The following is a 22,412-nucleotide window of genomic DNA, read 5'->3' on the forward strand; positions in this document are numbered from 1 at the left end:
GTTTGTTTATTGTGGGTATCGATTGCTTTCACTTTGTGATGGGTCTGAAATGCACGCACTTAGAAAATCCAAGTAGGCATCATGCACTTGATGCGTTCGACTGAATCAGAGGTCCGATAATTTGTTCAGGAAATTAGCTCTACATGACATGCATCTGAAAGAGCATCTCTTTTGCAACGTGTATTGTAGAGCAGGATTATTAACTGAAAAACAGTATCAACAACAAAAATGCAGCAGGAAATTTGCATGAGATTACCCTTTTGTCCTGCAAGCTGTGGAAGCATCAGAAGTGTGAATAAATTGTACACCAAGGAGTGGTGAGAGTAGCCTGGTAATCAAATGTTGTGTTACATCTAACACTTGTCTGGTGAGCGGGGGCTGAAAGTCAAGTGCCTGCAATCACCAGAGAAGTGTGGATGCATTTTCATTATAAATTAAGTAGCCTAATAGTGTTTGGTTGGGTTTCAGTGTTTTTTAATTATATTAGGCTCTTCCCCAGCAAACAAAAATAATACCATTCACTGGGGCCAGGTCGTTATCGGAGTGCTTTGATTAACTGTTCATTTGATGTTTTCAGAAGGGCAAGGTGTGGCACTGGTAGGGCCTCTGCAGCCTGACTCAGGTGGATCACATCAGCTGAGATGCCATCCATACCCTGGAGGTAACCTGATGTTAAATCTGGGTGATATTTACAAGTGATGGGAAATGCACAGCTGTATTTGACAGTGACTTTGTTTCAATGAAGTCTGTAACAGTTTTAGGTTGGAAATTAGGAGACATTACTTTTCAGAAAGAGCAGTCAGGCATTGGAAAGGGTTGCCCAAGGAGGTGGTGGCGTCATTGTCTCTGGGGGTGTTTAAGGAAAGGTTGGGCCTGGTGTTTAGGGACATGGTTTATTGGGTGACATTGGTAGTAGGGTGATGGTTGGACTAGATGATCTTGAAGGTCTTTTCCAACCTTAATGATTCCATGGTTCTAAAATACTGAGAACTACAGGAATAAACTAGGCAAATTACCCCAGTTTTTAAAGTGTTCCAGAACATATAAATCATGTATACATCAATTTTATTCTCAAAATCTTTTATTCAGGTTAAGTGTGTTAGATCATGTTCTTTTTCATTTAAAATGTTATGTTGCAAGACCCATGGATGCTCTAAGATCTTTATTTTAGTCTACAAGGGAGGACAGGACTGGGGGTGGGAAAAAGCAACAATTTTATCAGTAGTTGCAGCATTTAAGTCTGTGTCATCCTATGTCTGCTTGTCATTCAGAGAAACCCCGAAAGATGAACGGCTTGTTCATTTGTTATGTAGTGCCAGCAGGGAGCCACCTTATTCAAATAATCTGACTGGTAGTGTCAGTCTGGCAAAACTCCAAGTTTTGAGTGTTGGTCCCTAGATTTTTGTGTGTATTTGTTTGTTACTGCAGCATTGTGAACTCTATGGGAAAAAGGATACAAAGGATCTAATCCTGTAAAGTACTGAAACTCCAGCAGGTGCTGAAGGAGTTCAGTGCTTTGTGGCAACGGGTCTGCTAATTGTTTGACAAAACAAAGAGCAAGTAAGTGTTTGCGACTTCACATCAATGATCCCAGTAAATCCTGGCATCTCTTAGAGAAAGTATACCAAGGCAAGGCCTGTTTGCAGTTCATTAATGTTGTCAGACTTAGTCTTCTGATGGAAGGATGTGAAATCAGGGGAGAGTTCTCCAGTACTTATGGACATTCATTCACTTAAGTTCTGGCTGCAGGAAGTTAGAATTACTCTGCTCCGGGAATCTGTGTTCTACTGGTTGATGCTCTGCCAGATGGGTACTTTAATGTGTATGTGACTGACATTGGAAATGCTGCGTTAGCTAAATCCTAACTTGTGTTTACACGGATAGTATTTAGAATAAAAAAGTCTGCCTTAAACGTTTTGCTCAGTCATTCTGCAGCAAACAGCAACAATTGAAGTCCGATGGAGTATGCTAGCATAGGTGTAAAATATTGAGTATGAAGAAGGTGTCAAGAAAGAGTTTGGAAGATCCTTCATGCCCTTCTGTGATTCCGTAAAGCTACGTGAAGTAGAACTATAGAGAAAAGCAGAGGCAACCTGCAGAGTGGCAGTCTTGAAGGTTATGGCCATGCAGATGGACAGCTGAATATCAAACCAAAGCTCTTTTAATCTTCTCTTTTAATCTTGGTTGGTAGGCAGATTTTTTAGTGATAGCATTGCCAATGATGAATCTGATTTGGAAAGTTCGTTGGCAGAAAGGTAACAAAGCAAACTAAAATTCTCGTAGCATTGTCTTTCAGCAATTTGAAAGGTCTAGCTTCAGAAAAGTGTTGGTCTATGCTGTTAATTGAAAAACATCTAGAAAGAAGGTGCGAGTGGTATCTTAAAAATTATTCTTTTTGTCCCTGATGAAATATGCTGCTCAGTACTAAAAATGTGTGTCAAAACTTGTCTTGGTGGGAATTAAGTTGTGTGTGTTGTTTGTGAGCATTTATTTATACCTGGACTGCTTCTGATATCCAAATCAACGAGCAGTTCCAAACAGCATTTCTATTCGTTTTCTGTTGTCTACAGTAATTTTTCTACTGCAGCGTATTTTTCCCCAAATAACTCTGATGTGCACTTCTAATCTGGAATGGTAAATACAGTCCTCTGTCATAGGCTGGCTAAAGGTCTGTCATTGCTCAACCTTGAAAATGAAGCAGCTGTCCCTGGCTGGCAAAATAAAGATTTCAGACTGGTTTCTATCTCTGAATTGCCCTCAGGGATTTTACTTTAAAATCAAAACCTATTATGCATGCACAAGGTTTTAGATTCGGTTTACAGGAATCTAAGAGTTGCTTGTTTTTTTATCAGTCTCCAGGACTCACTTTGCAGGTAGGAAGGTAAGGGAGGCGATAGCAAACATGCTTAAATATGAAGTATTTCTAAATTACATTTAAGCTGGTAGTTAACAGGAATATGTGAAGAATTTTGTGCAACAAAATAGTGATTTTCATACAGTAGGTATTAAAGATAGTTACTTGATTCTAATGATCTGTACATTCAATTTTCTACAGGAAGCTGAGGGGGCGGGAGCATCAAAATCTGTCTTGTTTATACTGGTCTGAAATCTTTTTTTTTACTTGAACCAAAAATATTTTCTGAAGACAGAAATTTTTGCTGACAAGTCAACCTCAGAATCAATGAAGTAATAATTTGATGTCACAACTGCAGTTTCACAGTAAGATCTTGTTTAAGACAGATAACGGCACTTGCTGCAAGACCCAAGACCATTAACAAATATATTTTCTACCTGTTATGCTCAGCTCCAGTTATAATGTCTAGTTATATATCTATGAAATCAAACTCATTGGGATTGTAGCTGTATGGCACAAAAAAAGCATGTTTGATATCCCTGCTGTAGATCCAAAGTGGCCCCAGGTATACTGAGTCCTATGTGTAAAGGATTGTGAAAATAGCTTTGTATTTAAGTGTGCCATTTCTTCTCATGCTACAATGCGTTTTAGACTACTCTTCTTTTCTTTTTTTTCCCCTTTTATTCCAGATAATTTTATTGCCTTGGAATATTTGAAAACTGTCAGTTATGTAAGAAAGATAAACATAAAACTCTGTATTTATAACTGATTTTCTTTTTTCTTTTTTTCAAACAGGAATGAACATCTGCACAGATGCTCTCAGTGCAAGGTTGCTAAATACTGTGGTAAATCTTGTCAGGTAAGATGAAAAATTACAGCTATAAAGTAGTGAAGAAAAACAAGCATTTGAATACTTAATTTACAGGGTCTCCATACATTTTCCACACTGTCACACCTCCAGATTTTTTTGTTTGTAGTTACAGATGGAGAGTAAACACGTTGCCTTGTTTTATTTTAAATATTCTCATAGTTACAAATACAAGATTGACGAATATAAGATTGTAATCAGAGATAAAGAAAGAACCAAGATGAAATGTGTGGTGTTTGGCTATGCTTGGTTGGAGGGGGAGGAAGACTTCTGGTTGCAGACTGAAGTTTCTAAGCCAATTTTTCAGTAAAACAATTTGTATTTCGAGAATAATCTTCTCCATGATAAAGTATGTTCTCTCTTTTTTAAGAGGAAGAAAGCTGTGAGAATCTGCAGAGAAGAGAGCCTTGGGCAAAACTGTAGCTCTGAGGAGGGTATTACAAAGACAGAGCCAGGCTTTTCACAGCAATGGGTGGTGGGATGACAAGGGACAATGGAAATAAGTTGAAGGAAGAGCGCTTCAGGTGTGATATAAGGGAAAGCTTTTTCACCTTGAGGACAGCCAAGAAATAGAACAGGCTGGCTAGGGTAGTTGTGCCATCTGTGCGTTTGGAGGGTTTCAAGACCCTGCTGGACAATGCTCTGAGCGGGGTCTGACCCTGGAGCTGATCCTGTTTTGTCACTAGGAATCTCCAGAGATCCTTTCCAATTGTAATTATCCTATGATTTTATCCTATGAAACCGTTCTTAATGGTGTTCAACCCTAAAATTTTAGCTTTTCTATTTGTCTTGTTTTGTCACTGGAGCTTGTGCACGGAAGTTGGCAGGACATGGTATCAAATGGTCACACAGGGGTAGGTGACTGCATAAGGTGGGATATGGTATAGAACCTGGCACCTGAGATTGAAACCATATGGTTTGCCTTATAGAACCCTTGAGTTTTTACATCATTCCTCTTAGCATTGCATGGTAATTTGGTTGTTTTTCTCTAAATAGAGAAAAGTGAAGACAACTGGTTGAAATGAAATAGGAGTGATAGCTTATCAAAGGTATAGGGATTTAACTTCTGTCATTGACCTTCAAATGATCCTTTCACATCTTATGTGCTTCAGAAACAATTCTGCCTTAGTATGATATGCAACGTTCCCAACAGGCCAGAAACCCCTCCTTTTTGGGATTAAAACATATGGAGGTAGAAAGGAGGAAGATATGTCATCTTGATTCATTGTACAGCAAATGCGCGCAATGTACATTAGGTGCTTACTGTAGCATCAATAATAATGCCACAAGTAGATTTATTACAGAAAAATATGACTGAAGAATATAAAAGACCAGAGTTATTTGTAAGGTAAGTTCAAAACAAATATGTGTCAGGAGAGTCTTTGGGAAATCTTCTGTTGGCAAGTCTAATGTGAAATGAGACAGCATGCAGCACTCCCTGTGCTGGCACTGACCTGCATGAGCAAACCTGCAAGGTGTAACGCAATAGCCTCTTCTAGCCTAAGTTGTAATAGCAGTGAAACTAGGAAATGGGGCTTCCTTTGGGAAAATTATTGTGAACACACTTCAAAGATTTGCATTGGATCGTCTAAAGGGATCGTCTAAAGTCATCTGGGGCATCTTTGCTTTTGGCTTCCAGCTCTAGGCATCTTGTGCTTGAAGCCAGCTCAAGCTGCTCTACCTCCACAACTGTAGGTATTGATTTCAGTGACACAGGCTAGAGCTCCTGTAAGTCGTCTGCACTTAACATGTTGTGTATTTACTGTTACGTAGTATCTTGTGCTATTAATATCAATAAATGAATATTGTATTAACAGTATATAGTGCTTTCTGATATTAGGTGGCAATTGAGAATAACTGAAAAAAATGTTTTTTCTAGACAAAACAGGGAATTTATTGGGATTGACAGCTCAGGGCAGCTGATATGACTAAGACTCAGACCAACCAAAAACTCAGACCAGTCAGATCCATTTTCTCTTGAGTACTGTCCACTACTTCATATTTCTTTTGAAAAGCTATCTAAACTGCTATGCAGCTCTGTTTTTATAGCAGCCCTTAGCAAACCTTTCCTCGGCCAAGCCAAAGCTTTTGTACTCTACTTAGCCTCTGCAGATTTAGTGCAATTCCTTAATAAGTGCATTTGTAATTGAACTATTTGCTGAGCAAAATAAACAGCAGGGTATTAAATTAAATTGCAGTTTGCAGACTTAAAAAGAACATTGGCAAAACAGGACAATTTTATTTTCCTAAATACAGACCAACTTAAAAATGCATATTGTACAGTTGGATTTACAATTTACACTTAGTTGAAGAATGATTTGATTCTGGAGTTTTCTGGTTAACACAGTAAGTCAAATCAGAAAGTAAACTGACTTTCAAAAAAGAAAAATCATTAATCTGAGCAGCTGAACTAGGTTTATGATAAAGGTAGACTTTGAAGGAAGTGACTACATTCAGCAGGGGATTTCAATGTTAGGATGTGTCAAAATGAGCCATTTTAAAGCTCATTTAAAAGATTTTGAAAGCTAATTTTAAAGATTTATTGTAGAAATTCTTGTAGAAATCTTCACTTGCTTAAAATATCAGGTGGTTAAGAAAAAGTGTCTTTGCCCTAGCATGTAGAGGAAGAAACACACTTTCGAAAGATGCTTCAGTTACCTTGCGAAGTGCTATCCTTCAAGGAGGTGTGTGGGTACAACAAGGATTCCTGAACAAAACTACATGGGAATTGGAGTTCAAGTTCGCAGAAGTCTTCATTATGTTGAATATGAGTATTTTGAGTGTATGGTGCCAAATTGAAGTAATCCCTGTTATCTCTTTTCAGACCAATTTGAACTTACTTGGTTTTACTTTAACTTAAATAAAAAAGAAATCAGAAATGTGGGACTGGAAGTGAACATGAGATCCTTTAGGGTGACCTGTTACACTGAATTCTCATTTCAGAATCACTTGTATGTAGGTCTTTTAATTTTAAATGTTTTTTTTTCAGTTGGACCTCATTGACTTTTGACCCTTCTTGACACTTTTCCGCTGCAGCACCTTTCCTACCTGCTGATACCTATTTTTCCTAATTTCCTAGTGCTGTTTTCTAGCAGTGTTATATGTTTTCTGTGCCTACAAACATAGTTACCACATCTGCTCCACCTTATAGTCACCGTTGTGATCTCCTCTGGCAGTGTTTATTAATTTGATGTGTCCCATAGACTGGGGACCAGTTATGTAGATGATAATCCTCGACAAGTGGGGGAGTCACTTCAGAAAGAATTCAGAATATGCCATCATGAAATATTTTTATGAAGTCATTTCAATAATAAGACACTTTGTTTAAAAAAAAAAAACAATCCTTTGGAAATTACAAATTCTGACATTTTTAATTAACCATTACCTACCAATGGGAAAATATTAAGGTTTATTTTTTTTTGGATGAGCTGTAGTCTTTAATTGCATTCCATGAGTGCATTAATCTGCAGGCAACATTCGACTTTTTTTGGTGCTGTAGAGGAGGTGAGGGAAACCTTAATTTTGTAAATATTGGCTTAGGGTCTTTCTTTTGTAGGGTTAGGGACTATGTGGAGGTGGGGATAGCATATTTCAGTGCAAGAACACTCATCTCTGTCAAGGCAAAACGGGTCAGCTAAAAGATATGCAAGATCTTGTGGGCAGATGGAGGTGGTCTGTGCCAGTGCCTTGAGTCAGCAGGAGGTGATGCTGGGGCTGGATTTAGTGAAACATGGTGGTGTGCTGGCATTTGCATGTTGGTGGTTTGTCGAGGCAGGCTCTCTATCTGCCACCAGTAAACAGCTCTACGCTGCAGTATTTTCTGAGCTGTATGGGCTTCTGACCCTTTTCAGTTGAGTAAAGGCTGAGGAATTGCAGATGGGATATGCTGGGCTTGAATGAGAGCCACTGATCTAGGAGGGATTTTTTTTTTTAAGTTTCTAAATGCAATGAAGTCTGTGGGAGGAGGGCCAGGTACTGCTCTGCAGTGTTTGCTTTGCTTCCTTCTAGGAGCGTTCATTTTGGGGTGGGCGGGAATAATGTTGGAAAAACTGGAAGCCCTTCCCTGGCAGGGAGGGAGCAGGGCCTGACCAGGTGGCCGTACCTCTGCAGGGTGGTATTTGCACTCATGCTGGTTTTGGGATATAAAATCCCTGCCTGAAATCCAGGACATGTAGAGTTCAGAAAACCTCCCATGGAGAGCTGTAGGACTAACATAAACCCAGCAGTAAGTATCGTTTGAGACTGGTTTTAAAAGTAAGTCTCTCCAGGATTACAGGTTTTCATAGTCCATATAGTTCTGTGATTTGTGTCCTTGTTGTATTGGTAGTGAGAAGGAATAGCGCTGAATCTCATTACACCTGATGCATTTGGAGCTTCCCCCCCTCACCCCTTAGCAGGGAAGAAGCAAGCGGCAGTCCCTGTTCCAGCAGGCTTCCTGCAGAAGAGTCTGATTCCTTCTTGGCATCAGTTTCAGCCAAGCACTGCTTAGAAGGAAGCATCTGGTCTAACCGTTGTTCTTGCAGGGAAATGCATCTCTGAGAAATGTGGCATATTATGCTGTGTGGTACTGCATATTTTGTCTCATTAGGGCTTTATTGGTTGGGTAAGCTATTAATCATTTTGATGTCACCTTTAGCATACTTGAAATTCTGTGCAGCATTTATGTAAGGAAAAAAAATTGACAGGCTTGTTCCAAAGAACAATTTTAGTTTAAGTGGTATAAAAATGCCAATATAATTATATTACAGAGAATGACGTCTGGACATTTACAAGCATGACCTTGTTTCTTCTAGACAAGAGTAATTCTATTCACCAGTAGATACTTAGCTTTTATTTGTCAGACAGTGTGCAGCACTAACTGTATTTGGATTAATGCCTTCTTGGTGTCATTTTTTTTCCTCTTGTAGAGTTATGGGTAAAGGAAATGAAATCAGAAATCTCTTATGTATCTGAAGGAAATAAAAATTGCAGTTTGTTTATTATGTGTAAGCCAAAGGTGGAGGGAAAACCCACAATGAAACAGGACAATGCTACTGGTGCTGAAGTCTGGTTACCTGGAACAATTACCCTGCTTAAATACAGCTTAAAAAAATATATTGCATGATAGGCTTTGTAATCTTTATAACTAGAATGTCAGTGTCTACAGGTGTGATGTTGACTTGTACATTTCACTGTTGTTCCCTCTTTTTTTATTGCTGAATGTATATTGTTTTGTAGTAGATATTTTATCATTTTCCAAGTGGCAGTTACCTTACAGAAGTTGGTGTTCTGAGTTTTTTTTCTTAATGCATGTCTGTGAGAAAATGTCACCTTCAAAAGCTTTTGGTCATTTGGTTATCGTCACCTTAACAATTGTTTGCTGTCCTATTTTTCCAGTTTGCTTTTAAAAAGTATTTAAAAAAACAGCTCAGTGTCTTCGAACCTATACTGCAAATATATGTATTAAATATTAACACTGTAAATCTTTACATGAGATGGTCTTGGAGATTTTTTAAAGTATAAACAGAATTTTGAGCTTGGAAAGACAAGGCAGAAAATAAAAAGGTGATAAGACATTGACTCTGTCTTCCACCATGAGTTTCTTTTTGCTGGAACCTCCTTGTAGGTCTTCTGCACAGACATGGGGGGAAAAAAAGGAAAGACACATTTCAATATATAGCAGGCACATGGGAGAATAGACCAATCCCCACCTTCCTACAGCCTCCTTTAACCTCCTTTAAGGAACCTGTAGAGTGTGATAAGGTCTCCCCTGAGCCTCCTCTTCTCCAGGCTGAACAACCCCAGCTCCCTCAGCTGCTCCTCGTAAGACTCATTCTCCAGCCCCCTCACCAGCTTGGTCGCCCTTCTCTGGACTCGCTCGAGCACCTCCATGTCCTTCTTGTAGCGAGGGGCCCAAAACTGAACACAGTACTCGAGGTGCGGCCTCACCAGAGCCGAGTACAGGGGGACAATCATTTCCCTAGACCTGCTGGCCACGCTGTTTCTTATGCAAGCCAGGATGCTGTTGGCCTTCTTGGCCACCTGAGCACACTGCTGGCTCATATTCAGCCGACTGTCCACCAACACTCCCAAGTCCTTCTCGGCCAGGCAGCTTTCTAACCACTCATCTCCCAGCCTGTAGCGCTGATTGGGGTTGTTGTGCCCCAGGTGCAGGACCCGGCACTTGGCCTTGTTGAACTTCATGCAGTTGGCCTCAGCCCATCGGTCCAGCCTACCCAGATCCTCCTGCAGAGCCTTCCTACCCTCGAGCAGACCGACACACACACCTAACTTGGTGTCATCTGCAAACTTACTGAGGGTGCACTCATTCCCCATAACCAGATCATCGGTAAAGATATTAAAGAGAGGACTGGCCCCAGTACTGAGCCCTGGGGGACTCCGCTAGTGACCAGCCTCCACCTGGATTTAACTCCATTTGCCACGACTCTTTGGGCCCGGCTACCCAGCCACTTTCTAACCCAACAAAGCATACGCCGGTCCAAGCCAAGAGCAGCCAGTTTTTTGAGGAGAATGTTGTGGGAAACGGTGTCAAAAGCCTTACTGAGGTCAAGGTAAACCACATCCACAGCCTTTCCCTCATCCACCAAACACGTCACGTTGTCATAGAAGGAGACCAGGTTCGTCAAGCAGGACCTACCTTTCATAAACCCATGCTGACTGGGCCTGATCGCCTGCTTGCCCTGCAAGTGCCGCGTGATGACCCTCAAGATAATCTGCTCCATGAGCTTCCCTGGCACTGAGGTCAAACTAACAGGCCTATAGTTTCCCGGGTCAACCTTCTGGTATATGGGCGTCATGTTTGCTAGCTGCCAGTCGGCTGGGACCTCCCCCAGTAGCCAGGACTGCTGATAAATGATGGAAAGTGGCTTGGCCAGCTCTTCTGCCAGTTCTCTCAGTGCCCTCAGTTTTCTCAGTTCTGCCAGTTCTCTCAGTACCCTCCTTTTTGTGTGTTAAAGAAGACAGTGTTTGAAGAAGCATGGTAAGAACCATGTTGTTGAAGAGTAGCATGCAACAGACAAAGTAAGGATTGCTTAGACCAAGAACTGAATGGGGAACTTGAGAATGTTTTTGTTTTTACTTCTGTTTTTGTGAAAGGTAAAGCAAAATTCTGGGGCAGCAAAACGGTGATCCTCTTGTGTAACCTGCACTGCTGTAGCTCCAGTATCTGTAGCATACAATCTTATGTTAGATGAAGGAATGGCTTGATGAGGGTGTTTTGAATAGATAATCCAGCCTGTGCTTTTCCACAACACTTGAGTGATAGCTGCAGTCTTAGGCTGTTTTGGTACAGCATGTGTGCTGCTGTTTTTTTGGCAGTCAGCCTGAGATGTTGCCTGTGGTAGCGGCTGCAAATTCAGTGGGTGTCAGTACCTGAGGAAGGGCTGCCTCCTTCCTGCCTGTGGGAGCTTGGGGGGGGGGGCGGGATTCCTGCCCCAGCCCGATGGCCCTGATGCTGTTCTGGTTCTGTGTCCCTGGTCCGGCCACAGGCCAGGCTGACCATGCTTATTGCTGTGCCTGTATAAGTTCGTGTGTGTATATATAGAAGTACATAAAACAGGATATAAGTTTTGGGAAATAACATGTTTTTTTTCTTTCTCTTCCTTAAAAAAAAAAAAAAAAAAGAAAGAAGCTTGGCTGGACCACAAGCAAGAATGCAAGTGTCTTAAGAATATCAAGCCTAATTTTCCTCCAGACTCCGTCAGACTTGCTGGCAGAATTGTTTTTAAACTAGTAAGTGACATTCTTTTAGGTATCACAGTATCACAGATCACAGTATCACAGTATCACAGATTTCTAGGTTGGAAGAGACCTCAAGATCATCGAGTCCAACCTCCGACCTAACACTAAGTACTCCACTAAACCATATCGCTAAGCTCTACATCTAAACGTCTTTTAAAGACCTCCAGGGATGGTGACTCCACCACCTCCCTGGGCAGCCCATTCCAATGCTTAATAACCCTTTCGGTAAAGAAGTACTTCCTAACATCCAACCTAAAACTCCACTGTCGCAACTTTCGCCCATTCCCCCTCGTCCTGTCACCAGGCACGTAGGAGAACAGACCAGCCCCCACCTCTTTACAGCCTCCTTTAAGGTACCTGTAGAGAGCGATAAGGTCGCCCCTGAGCCTCCTCTTCTCCAGGCTGAACAAGCCCAGCTCCCTCAGCCGCTCCTCGTAAGACTTGTTCTCCAGACCCCTCACCAGCTTGGTCGCCCTTCTCTGGACTCGCTCGAGCACGTCCATGTCCTTCCTGTAGCGAGGGGCCCAAAACTGAACACAGTACTCGAGGTGCGGCCTCACCAGAGCCGAGTACAGGGGCACAATCACTTCCCTAGACCTGCTGGCCACACTGCTTCTTATGCAGGCCAGGATGCTGTTGGCCTTCTTGGCCACCTGGGCACACTGCTGGCTCATATTCAGCCGACTATCAACCAATACTCCCAGGTCCCTCTCGGCCAGCCAGCTTTCTAACCACTCATCTCCCAGCCTGTAGCTCTGCTTGGGGTTGTTGCGCCCCAGGTGCAGGACCCGGCACTTGGCCTTGTTGAACTTCATACAGTTGACCTCAGCCCATCGCTCCAGCCTATCCAGATCCTCCTGCAGAGCCTTCCTGCCCTCGAGCAGATCGACACACGCACTTAGCTTGGTGTCATCTGCAAACTTACTGAGGGTGCACTGGACGCCCTCATCCAGATTATCGATAAAGATATTAAAGAGGACCGGCCCCAGTACTGAGCCCTGGGGGACACCACTAGTGACCGGCCTCCAACCAGATTTGGCTCCATTCACCACAACTCTCTGGGCCTGGCTATCCAGCCAGTTTCTAACCCAGCGAAGCGTACGCCAGTCCAAGCCCCGAGCAGCCAGTTTCTTGAGGAGAATGTTGCGGGGAACTGTGTCAAAAGCCTTACTGAGGTCAAGGTAAACCACATTCACAGACTTTCCCTCATCCACCAAGCGCATCACTTGGTCATAGAAGGAGGTGTATTCAGTGTAACAGTTTCAGATAAATACTTTTTTTTCATGTCGCATTTTTAATGTAACTAAGAGTTAGAAAGCTGAAGTGACTAGGATTGCTGAACAAAATTGGACTGCATATTGCATTACAAGATTACTGATATCCTTGCAGAAATGCTGAAAGGATCAAGAGATACTAACATGGACATAATTGACTTTAAGACGTTTGTTTGTAAAGTTTTCTTCCTGTGAGTGTAGTAGCATCCTAAACTTATTTCTGCCTGGAAAGAAAGCAGAGAAGGACAGTTTTTTGGTTGCTACTTTTGAAGCTATTGGTGCTTCCATTAACTTCAGTGGGAACCTCTTTTCTTTTTCTTCCTGAATGGGTAGTAAGGACAAGCACACAGTTAGCTAGCCCTTTTTTTAGGGGCACAATCCCATCCTTTTAATGTTGAGTTCTCTTAATCTTAATTAGATTTCTTTTTCTCTGTACTTCCTTGGAAGCCCTGGATGTTTGACATTCCAACAGTTTAATTAATTTACGTGGACTAAATTTTCAGTTAGGTCAATAGGCTTATGGCTGGGATGGTAAATCAAAAAGGATTTAACGCTTTTTTTTTTTTTTTTTCTGACCCTGCCATGGTGCTGCCCTTGAATAAAAATGTGTACCCTCATTGTGGTCTGGGATGATAAAATGTGATTTTAATATCTTCATTTGTACATTGTTGGGAAGAGTGTGTGCATATTTTTTAAAGAGCAAATATGTACCTAGCTATGCTATGCATTAATTACAGTCTCATGAAATCTGAGACTGCTAACCTCATAAATTGCTTTCAATTATAGTGTGAAAGGCCAAAGTAAATTATTAGGGGTAAGCTGCCAAAGCCAAGAAAATATATTAGTAGAAAGTGTTGTAACACCAAAAAAAAACTTAAGTATTTTTATGATAGTTTACAGAAGGTATGGATTGACCAGATTTATGTTGATGCTGTTACCCTTATCTAATTATCTTACAGGCATATCACATTGAATAATCAATTTTGTAGAATGTTTTCAAGATAAAACATGCTGTGTAAGTGTTAATTATCTGTTTTTCTCTACAGCTTAGACAATCAGTATGCACTTCTGAGAGACTCTACTCTTTTTCAGATCTTCAGTCAAGTAAGTAATTGCCGACCATATTGCAGGAAATGGTTCCAAATTCTGTTTTACAGAATGGCCAGCCTATCTTATTGCACCTTGCCTTCTGAAAGTCTGCTACTGTAGCATAATAGAACATGGCATGAAAAACAGAATCGAAGACAAAACTGCACCTGCTTAAACCTCTGTGGGGATGAATAGGTTGTTCAAAGATCAACGGAAAAAACATGCATGTCTTGTTCAAGCAAGATTTCTTCCACATTATTTGGCTTTAATATTTTTCCTTATTTTACAGCATACCTTTTGCTGGTTGAGTTTTTAAGATTTACCAAATATCTGGTTTTTTTACATACATTTTCAACATACCTGTTTTATAATAAAGTTTTAGTTTTTCAATATTTATGTGTTAGTGTATAAAGCTTCAAAATAAGTTCCAGAAAAAGGAAAGATATTTAAAACTTACAGGGGATATGTCTGTCTTGCTCATGATTTCAGTGGAGGGAAGAAAAAGATGAAATTCTACAGATATCTTATGCAGATAAAATTATGCAGATAGCTGTGGTTTAACAAGTTTCAGCTGCTAGGACAGGAAAGGAGGTTCATTACAATCCCTTAGCAGAGCTGTTGTTGAACTAGAGAACACTTTTTCCAGACATTGCAGTACCTAGAAGTTTGAAGACCTACAGGGAAAGAAATACATCCTTAGTATCTTCTTGCTTAAAGGGATTTTGTAGACGGTAGCATGAATATTTTGATTATCTCAATTTTTAGTGTAATTCAGAGGTTTGGGTTTAAAACAGCTTGAAATATTGATATAGTTAAATAGAAATAAATAAATGCCATAAACTGGAAAAATGCAATAACTACCAGTAAGTTTTATTTCTTTAGATTGTGACATTCTGTTGCCTTTTCCCAAACTGCAAGGACAAAAGACCTTAAGGCAACAAATTGCCCAGGATAAAGAGATTGTGTTTCAATTTAAAAAAAAAAAATCAGCATTTTCTGCCATGGATATTCTAAAATTCTGTAATACATTTTTGGGGAATTAGATAAGCATCTGATTTAAGAGCAGCATTTCCAGGTGTTCCAGTGAAGTTAAAAGATGACTACTGACTTCTACACCTCATGACACAGCCGATATCCAACAAAAAAACCCCTCCTTTTGGTGCTCTATTTTGCCCATGTCTGGTTGGGCAGTGGTAGAGGAAGAACTGGGGTGGAGAGAAGAGGTTCCCGTTAAAAATTAAATACTAATCATTATACAGCAATTTCTGTAGTGCAGGCAAAGATTTTTGTGTAACTGATAATTGCATACAAACTGAGGTTTCAGTAGTACACCTGAGGAGGTGATCTCAACTTCCTTTGACTTGGCTGGAGGCAAGGGGAATGGTGTGATACATGTCTGGAGAGAAGGCATGAGCTGCAATGGAGAGATGGTACAAAAATCTGTAAAAATGTCCAGGAGCTGCTCTTCAATCCTCATTCTGAAGGAAATGCTGCTACAGCCTGTGATACAGTTCAGATGGGCGCTCTCAGTTACTGAATGAGCTGTTCCCTAATGTTATTTTACAAGGAAGCAAATGAGAGATCCACATCTACTGTTTCATCTGCATTTACTCTAAGAGCTTGAATAACAATTTGTTTGTGATCTACTTAACTCCAAAGTGTTTGTGACTCCTCGACCAGCTAAAGCTGATACTTCACAGAATACAGTACAAATGGATTATGACACTTGCATAATCTTATGGAAAGTTTTTGGCTAACCACTTTTGCTGATTTCACAGCTACCTTGCTATAGTGAAAAGAATGTCTCTATAGTTTTGCTTTTAGAATGAAAAGCAAAGCCCAAAAGAATATCGTAGCATGGTGGTGACAGCCTGTAGTCACTGTGGTGCTATTTGCTGCCACTGTATCTTCAGCAAGCTTCCTATTTACTGCACAATTTACAGGTAGTGTTGATAACAATTCGGGATTTACTTTCCTTTGTTATTGGTAAAATGCATATGAAATTCATAGAAGTTTTTTTCATTAGAGGTCTAAGTATGAAGGAAAAAATATTTCGTAGAAGGAAATCATATGAACTGGAAATACAGGTTGTGATCTCAAGCAAGCAACTTCTCAGGAAGCATCTGTATAATACAAGATTGTTTCAACCCTATCATAAATATTATGGGTAGAATTCTAATTGATACTCTTTTTTTGTTATTTTTGAAGTCCAAAATATACAAAAATTGTCACTACACTATCTATGTCTACTTTACAATATTCCTTTTTAAGTGTTACTTTATATGGTTGGTTGATTTTCAGTGTGGGTGACCTGTATGCTTTTATTCAGTTTATGTGATGTTTTACACACTTAGGGATTCAATATCTGGTGAAATGTGTAATACATCTATTAAAAGCAAACAAATGAGGAACATTTGGCAGCACATAGCCCGTTATAAAGCTCTATTCCCCACTCCATAGTTCCTTCAAATTCATTGTTTTCTGAAGTGCTGATTAAGTAGGAGATGAAGTAGGAGGCGTGTCTGTATTGCAACTTTTGCTGGTTCGGTTTTATTATACAATGCTTTGTTACTTACATAATTTCACTGGCTTGCTGTGTGTTAAGATGATTCAGAAATCAACTTTGCTTGTGCTTAACTAGTTTCAGTATGCAGGAAAGTGTTTGTGTGTAGTAGTATGGGCAGATTTCTTGCTATTTCACTTGTATCGGTATCAGGGCTGCATAATTAAATCCCCATGCCTCATTTAGAAACCATTCCCCAAGCCTTTGATAGCATTTTCTTTCCCATACCAGGGTTCTGACAGCAAAAAAATGTTTCTTAGTAAAACAAAATGAAAACATTAACAAATTTTGTTTTCCTTTGTTTTTTTGCCTTGGTTTCATGATGTGTTGTGAAAACCAGGTCTTGATCATTTGCCATTAAAGGTCCTGTGGCACTTTTTGTGGGGATCATTAGCTCTGATGTCCTGGGTAGAGTCCGATTTGAATAATTGTGTTCTGCTCCTGTCTCTCAAAATTCTCCCTGAAGTTCTAGTTGGATTCAGTATTTCTTGTTCACATCTGTCCTAAACTGCAAAGTCTACTTAGAAGACTTCTGTTCTCCACTCTAGAGGTGCTTTTTTTGCTGATAGTGAAGCAAATCATGCCTGTCTTTGTCATAATACATTTCACAATGTGCATTATATAGTTGTATAGCTATAAAAAAAGCAAATCCTTTAGTTACATAGCCTTTGTGCCACTTAACTAACAAGGAGCATCTGTCTGCTTTTTGTGTGATGAGTGATGTGAACTTTCTGAGGAGCTGAATCTGAGCGCTCTGGGAGAGCCCGCCTGTACCTTCAAGTGCAGGAATGCTGGGTGGGGTGGGACACAGAAGCCAAAGAGTCACAAACACTAGCCAGATGTTTAACCAAACCCAGGGACGTCTGCTTTAATTGCATCCTTTTTTAAAATGAGTAACTAGGAGTAAGCTCTAAAGAGGATCTTGAATTGTTCTTCCAGGATGCCAGAAGGCTTGCGTCTAAAGTACAGGGAAGCATCTAAAGCACAGGGAAGAACCTTTCTTAATGAAAGGTTATTTCTGTTCCCAATAAAGATAGATGTTTAATATATATATATATATATATAAATCACTGTTATACAGAGATGAAGTTGATTCTCAGGGCATAATTATCCACTTAGACTTTTGTTATGATTGATGCTTGAATCTGTTCATTGTCCATTCTCCAGTTAGGTCTTTTGTGCTCACTGGCAGAAAAAAGGAAATGTGAACCATGTTGGTGAGGCACTGAACTTACTAGGACAGCTGAGTTTCACTTTTCATGTTATCACTGATCTGATGCATGGATGATAACTTCATTAGAAAATAAGGCACTGTATTTTTGCTTCAGGATTCCTATGTGTGAAGCATAAATAATGGTGCTTTAATATAGGAGTGGTATTTGCTTAATATTCCTTCATATCAATTCTGTTTAGCAGCTGCTGCTGTGTATGAAACTATGTTTGTCTCAAGAACACTCTCCCTTTTTATCTGCTGACATGAAGTGTTTGACACCTCCGGGAAGAATACAGTATAAAAATGTGCAGTTCTGTAAGGAGGAAGGAGCTGCTGCATAACCTTTCAAACTCATTTTTAACATTATAAACCCCTAGATGCCTATTATTTGTACCTAATGTCTTGCATTTGCTTACATATCTGCTTTATCTTTTGGCTTTTGATCTTTAACTTACCATTGAATTTATGCAATTTGGTAATAGCAACATGATAAACTCTTCTTTGTGTTGATAGGTAGTTGTCAGGAAAAAAAGACAAATGTTTGCCCTCTGTCAAAATTGCCCTCTGCCAAGATTAATTCTGAGACTGGAAATGTCTAGACTATATAGCTGCCATTGTACATTTTCAAGATGTTGGCGAAAGGTTCTGTTTATGCCTTGGTGTACTTTTTTTCCTGTCCCCTTAAGATACTGAACAACTAAGTGAAGAAATGAAAGATGGCCTCAGGCACCTTGCGCACACCTTGCAACTGTATCTGAAAGCAGAGATCGAGGATGCGTCTCACTTGCCAGCTGCAATTGACTTTTTTCAGATCTTCACAAAAGTAAGTGTTAAAATGTGATTGCTTGACAACTCATAAATTATCCTTTCATTGTGTTCTTGATTTATTTTTGAGCAGCAGTTCAGTGGATGCATCCAGAATGTTATATATAACAAAGCAAAATCAAACAATTTTTTCTGTTCAGTCACCGTTTAACAAAAAGTGTAGGTTTTATATAACACTTCAAAATAAAAGCAGAAGCCAGATGGGGGTTCTCCTTTTCCATTTTAAATTGTCATGTTAAAGTTCTTGGAAAATAAATAAGTAATGTTGCATTAAAAAAAACACAAACACCGCAAACAATTTTAAAAACAATTGAATCAACTAACTTAAGTAATTTTTCAAATGGTGATAAAGAGCATATAGCATCATTCATCATCCTGGATTTTTTTTGTAAAGTGTCTTATATTTCTAGATATACTTGCAATCTGTTTTGCCATTCAGTAATATGTGCTAATGGGTGTTCGTGGCAGTAGCATGTCCCACAAACTGTTCTCAGGGGTCATGTGGATCATCTGTTCTAAAATGCTACGTGGTAAAGTACTTGAAATTAATTTACATGATACACAAAATGTTTTATTACTAAATAAATATTAGTATGTTTTCTTGTACATCTTTTATTGCTTTCATTTCAGAAAGCTTGATTTCTACAGTTCTAGTAGAAGTATGTTATAAGGAGAATGCTCATAGTTTTAACTTGGTCAAGCTTTCTGGTTTCTAGTTGCTAAATTCTAGCACGATTTCTCCTAACTCAGGCACGTTTCAGTAGTCTTAATGTTTTGTTATGAAAAAAATCAAACTTAGATGATTTTCTTCTGATTCAAAGAAGAGGAAGAACCTCTTAAAAAATTAAAATGCAATATGATTTTATTGGTCTGTTTGCACACTAGTGGAATCTTTTTTGCTGGGGACAAAAGGATTAGAAGTAATGTTTTTTATCTGGAATTTCTATTGTTGACTGGACTGCTGTGATGTGAATTTTCAATTTTCCCTTCAAAAAAACCTCAGACTGAACTATACTCACTCTTGGGGGGGGAGGGGGTGGGGACCAAACAAACATATGCACTGCTTAGTCTCCACTCAAACTGGTTTACTGTCTTGCTCTGGCACTCTGGTTCAGCCTGCACTTTGCCAGATGAAATGCTCTGTGTTAACTGGTTTAGAGAATCTGTACAGCTGAAGGTAAGGCTGACTATCAGATGATCGTTACTTAACTGTTTTGAACTGAGTCACAGCTTGCAAGAATTTGTTTCCAAATGTTGTTGCCCTCTATTTAACAATCTTAGGTTGGATACTGGCCATGGTTCTTTCATTGATTTCTTTTATATCATTGTTGAACATATGAGATGAAATGCAATAAGTGATGCTTTGGTGGACTGTCATGATGATGGTAATCACATAATTATGACCTGTGATAAAAAATAAGTAATTTCAGCTCATCATTAAGCTTTTCAGTATAGAAAGTGTTAGAGATTTTTTTTTTAAGCGAAATTGTGTTAGATTGAAATGAGCCACCCAGGGCATTGTGAGGAGAAAGTATGAGCTCTGTTCTTTGCCTCATCCCACCTGTGGGTTGTTGGTTGATGTTCTGGTTCTAGACTTTGCTGGACCTCCCCGTACTTACTCTGCCCACCAACCCATCTACAAGAACTCTTCCCAGCAAAAGAAGTCACAAATTTGTCCTCTGTGACCAGGCAGGCTCAGCAAACCAGTCTCTGACAAATATAGAGAGGGGGCAGGGTTGCACAATGGGGGAGAAAGGTTTGAACTCATCCTTTTAATAAACTATTAATTAGTTTACCGCTTTGCACATATTCGCAACCTTAGGAGAGACGTTTCAAGTTGGATAGCATGGTGGCTTTACAGGAGTGGTATGATGGCTGCTCAATATATTGGCACACTGGTGAAAAACATGTGCAAGCTTTTAAAAATGTTGAAGTACATACATGCAGAAGCATCTGCATGTGTGGACACCTCCTCTTCCCTCCCATGTATTTTACTAAATTGAAGCAAGAGGGCATCAAGTACAGAGTGAAAGTTAAAACTTCCCAGCTCCAAATCCTGTTAACTGGAGACATAGAATGATCATTTAAAGTAGTAAATGGCAACATTTGTCCCACTATACCTTTGCTATGATAAAGACATTGTAAACTTGGGGTATTCCACATTTTGCCTGGGACTTTGTTCCAGCCCTATTGAATGCACCACGTTGTCAAGTTATTGCTGATTTCTTTCTAAATTCTAGAAATTTGGAGGTGCTGGAATGATTAAAGTAGGTCTCATTTCCTTCTTCCTTTGGACATGTAACTGAGCCTGTGTGGTAGTCTGCCCCAGGAAAAGGGAGAGCAACGGCATAGATCTATCATGGCTGTTACTTCATATTGGTAATAATAATAAAATTGAGACAAGGGAAGGAAGAATCTGGCTAAGCAGGTGAGTTCATTGGAAGGAAAGAGTTGTTGACTAAATGTAACCCTATGCTTTACGTGCAAGTAAAAATCAGCATCTTGTTTGGATTCCTGGTCAGGCACAATGGTTTTTGGAAGCTCTAATGTCACTCTCTAATTTTCCATGTGGTAGTTTATAGCCTTCCCAATTTGGTTGTCAGATGAGTACATTATGAAGTGTAACATTATATTAAAACATGATTTTAATATGACCCCATCCCCACAGAGGTAGCAGCAGCAGCAAGCATTTTCGGCCACTTGTATAAAATCTTTCTGGGAAGATGAGCTGAATGACAATGGAAAAAATACTGGGGGTGTTTTGTCCCGTTCTTCCTCCCCCAAGCTAAATAGGGATGCTTAGTCCCAGCAGGTAAAACTTAAGGCTTTGGAACTGTAAATGTCTGATAAAAGTCTTAGGAAGTCTTCTGTGGTCTCTTTAAAAAAAAAAAAAAAAAAAAGAAAAAAAAAAAAAAAGACCAGCTGTGATGACTTCTGTGTGGTCACAGATACATGGCTTGAAGATGTAATCTTGTTTTCCCAACCTCTTCCAACATTCTTTTCAAGTTCAGTAGGTGCCTGTTCTAGCATTGAACTATTTTGGATCAGTTCTCTCATTGCATGACAAAAAAAAAAAAAGAGAGCAACAAAAAAAAGTCAAAGGTCATTTTTATTGTTTGATGCTGGGTCCTCAAGCAGGAAGATAAGCAACAGGCAGACAAAAGAGAAAAACCGTCCTGCAGTGAGATGACTAAATTCCAGATAGTTATTGGAAGTTCTCCAACCTGAATGAGGTCAAAGGAGTTTCACAGAAGCTCTTTTAAACAGTCTTCCTTCTCTGCTCGTCACTGCTCTTGTCTTTGTGGATAATTAATTATAGTTTTATTCACTTTCTTGTGACATTCAGTAGACTGAGTCCCCTTGAGTGCAAACTATGCAAACTTCCCATTGAAAATCAAAGAAAGCTCTGCCATTTCTTAAGTGGGGATAGAATTTCAGCCCAATGTATTCTTAATTTACATAAGACCTGTGGAAAATATCAGCTGTACTGGATGGGGAGGTGTTTCAGAAGGGCCATGTACCTTTCCTTTTTACAGTTTTGCCCTGTTCTTACTAGACAATTTGTTCATGTGTCAACTGCCCTTTGAGTTGGAGTTGGATTTTTTTCATTCTTGCTATCTGATCACTCTTTGGAAGCTCCAGTTTATTTAACATGCCGTTTATCAAGGTTGTGGCTGTTTTTAAATTCTGATCCTCAGTATTAAACAGAATTATCTACGGTTAATTATGTGATAAGGCTTTTAACTCCACCGAGACTTTTTCAAATGTCAAGATAAATTTTTGACACCATAGTTTTGTGGTCTAATGGTGTTTCCATAACCTTGAGATAAAATCAGTCCTTGCTTTTTTTTCTTCAGCCTTTACATACATGTGTGAGGAGGTGGCCTAGAAACCTGAGAGACATTTAATGGCTGAGGAATAATTGTTTGGTATCCATTTATGGTTCTTTTCATAATAGCAGACAGAGCCACATAAACTACTTAAGA

At 39.6% G+C, this 22,412-nt stretch overlaps 1 protein-coding gene across 6 annotated transcripts in view; it reads left to right on the plus strand.

The window, feature by feature from the left end:
- The window catches only part of SMYD3 (SET and MYND domain containing 3), a 377,644-nt gene that overhangs the window by 23,709 nt on the left and 331,523 nt on the right, over positions 1 to 22,412 (plus strand). For 5 of the 6 annotated variants that reach the window (XR_013949131.1, XM_080586731.1, XM_080586735.1 and 2 more), the window contains exons 2-5: positions 3,650 to 3,713; positions 11,346 to 11,453; positions 13,783 to 13,840; positions 18,288 to 18,424. Coding sequence is in view for 5 of the 6 variants with exons in the window: in XM_080586731.1 (XP_080442857.1) it covers positions 3,650 to 3,713; positions 11,346 to 11,453; positions 13,783 to 13,840; positions 18,288 to 18,424 (367 nt within the window). In the remaining variant the exon portion in view is untranslated. Of the gene's footprint in view, positions 1 to 626; positions 662 to 3,649; positions 3,714 to 11,345; positions 11,454 to 13,782; positions 13,841 to 18,287; positions 18,425 to 22,412 lie in introns of those variants that run through there. The other variant, XM_080586734.1, reaches the window with a different exon arrangement.

Source organism: Anser brachyrhynchus, assembly GCF_964034855.1.
Source record: "Anser brachyrhynchus genome assembly, chromosome: 3".
NCBI lineage: Eukaryota > Metazoa > Chordata > Aves > Anseriformes > Anatidae > Anser > Anser brachyrhynchus.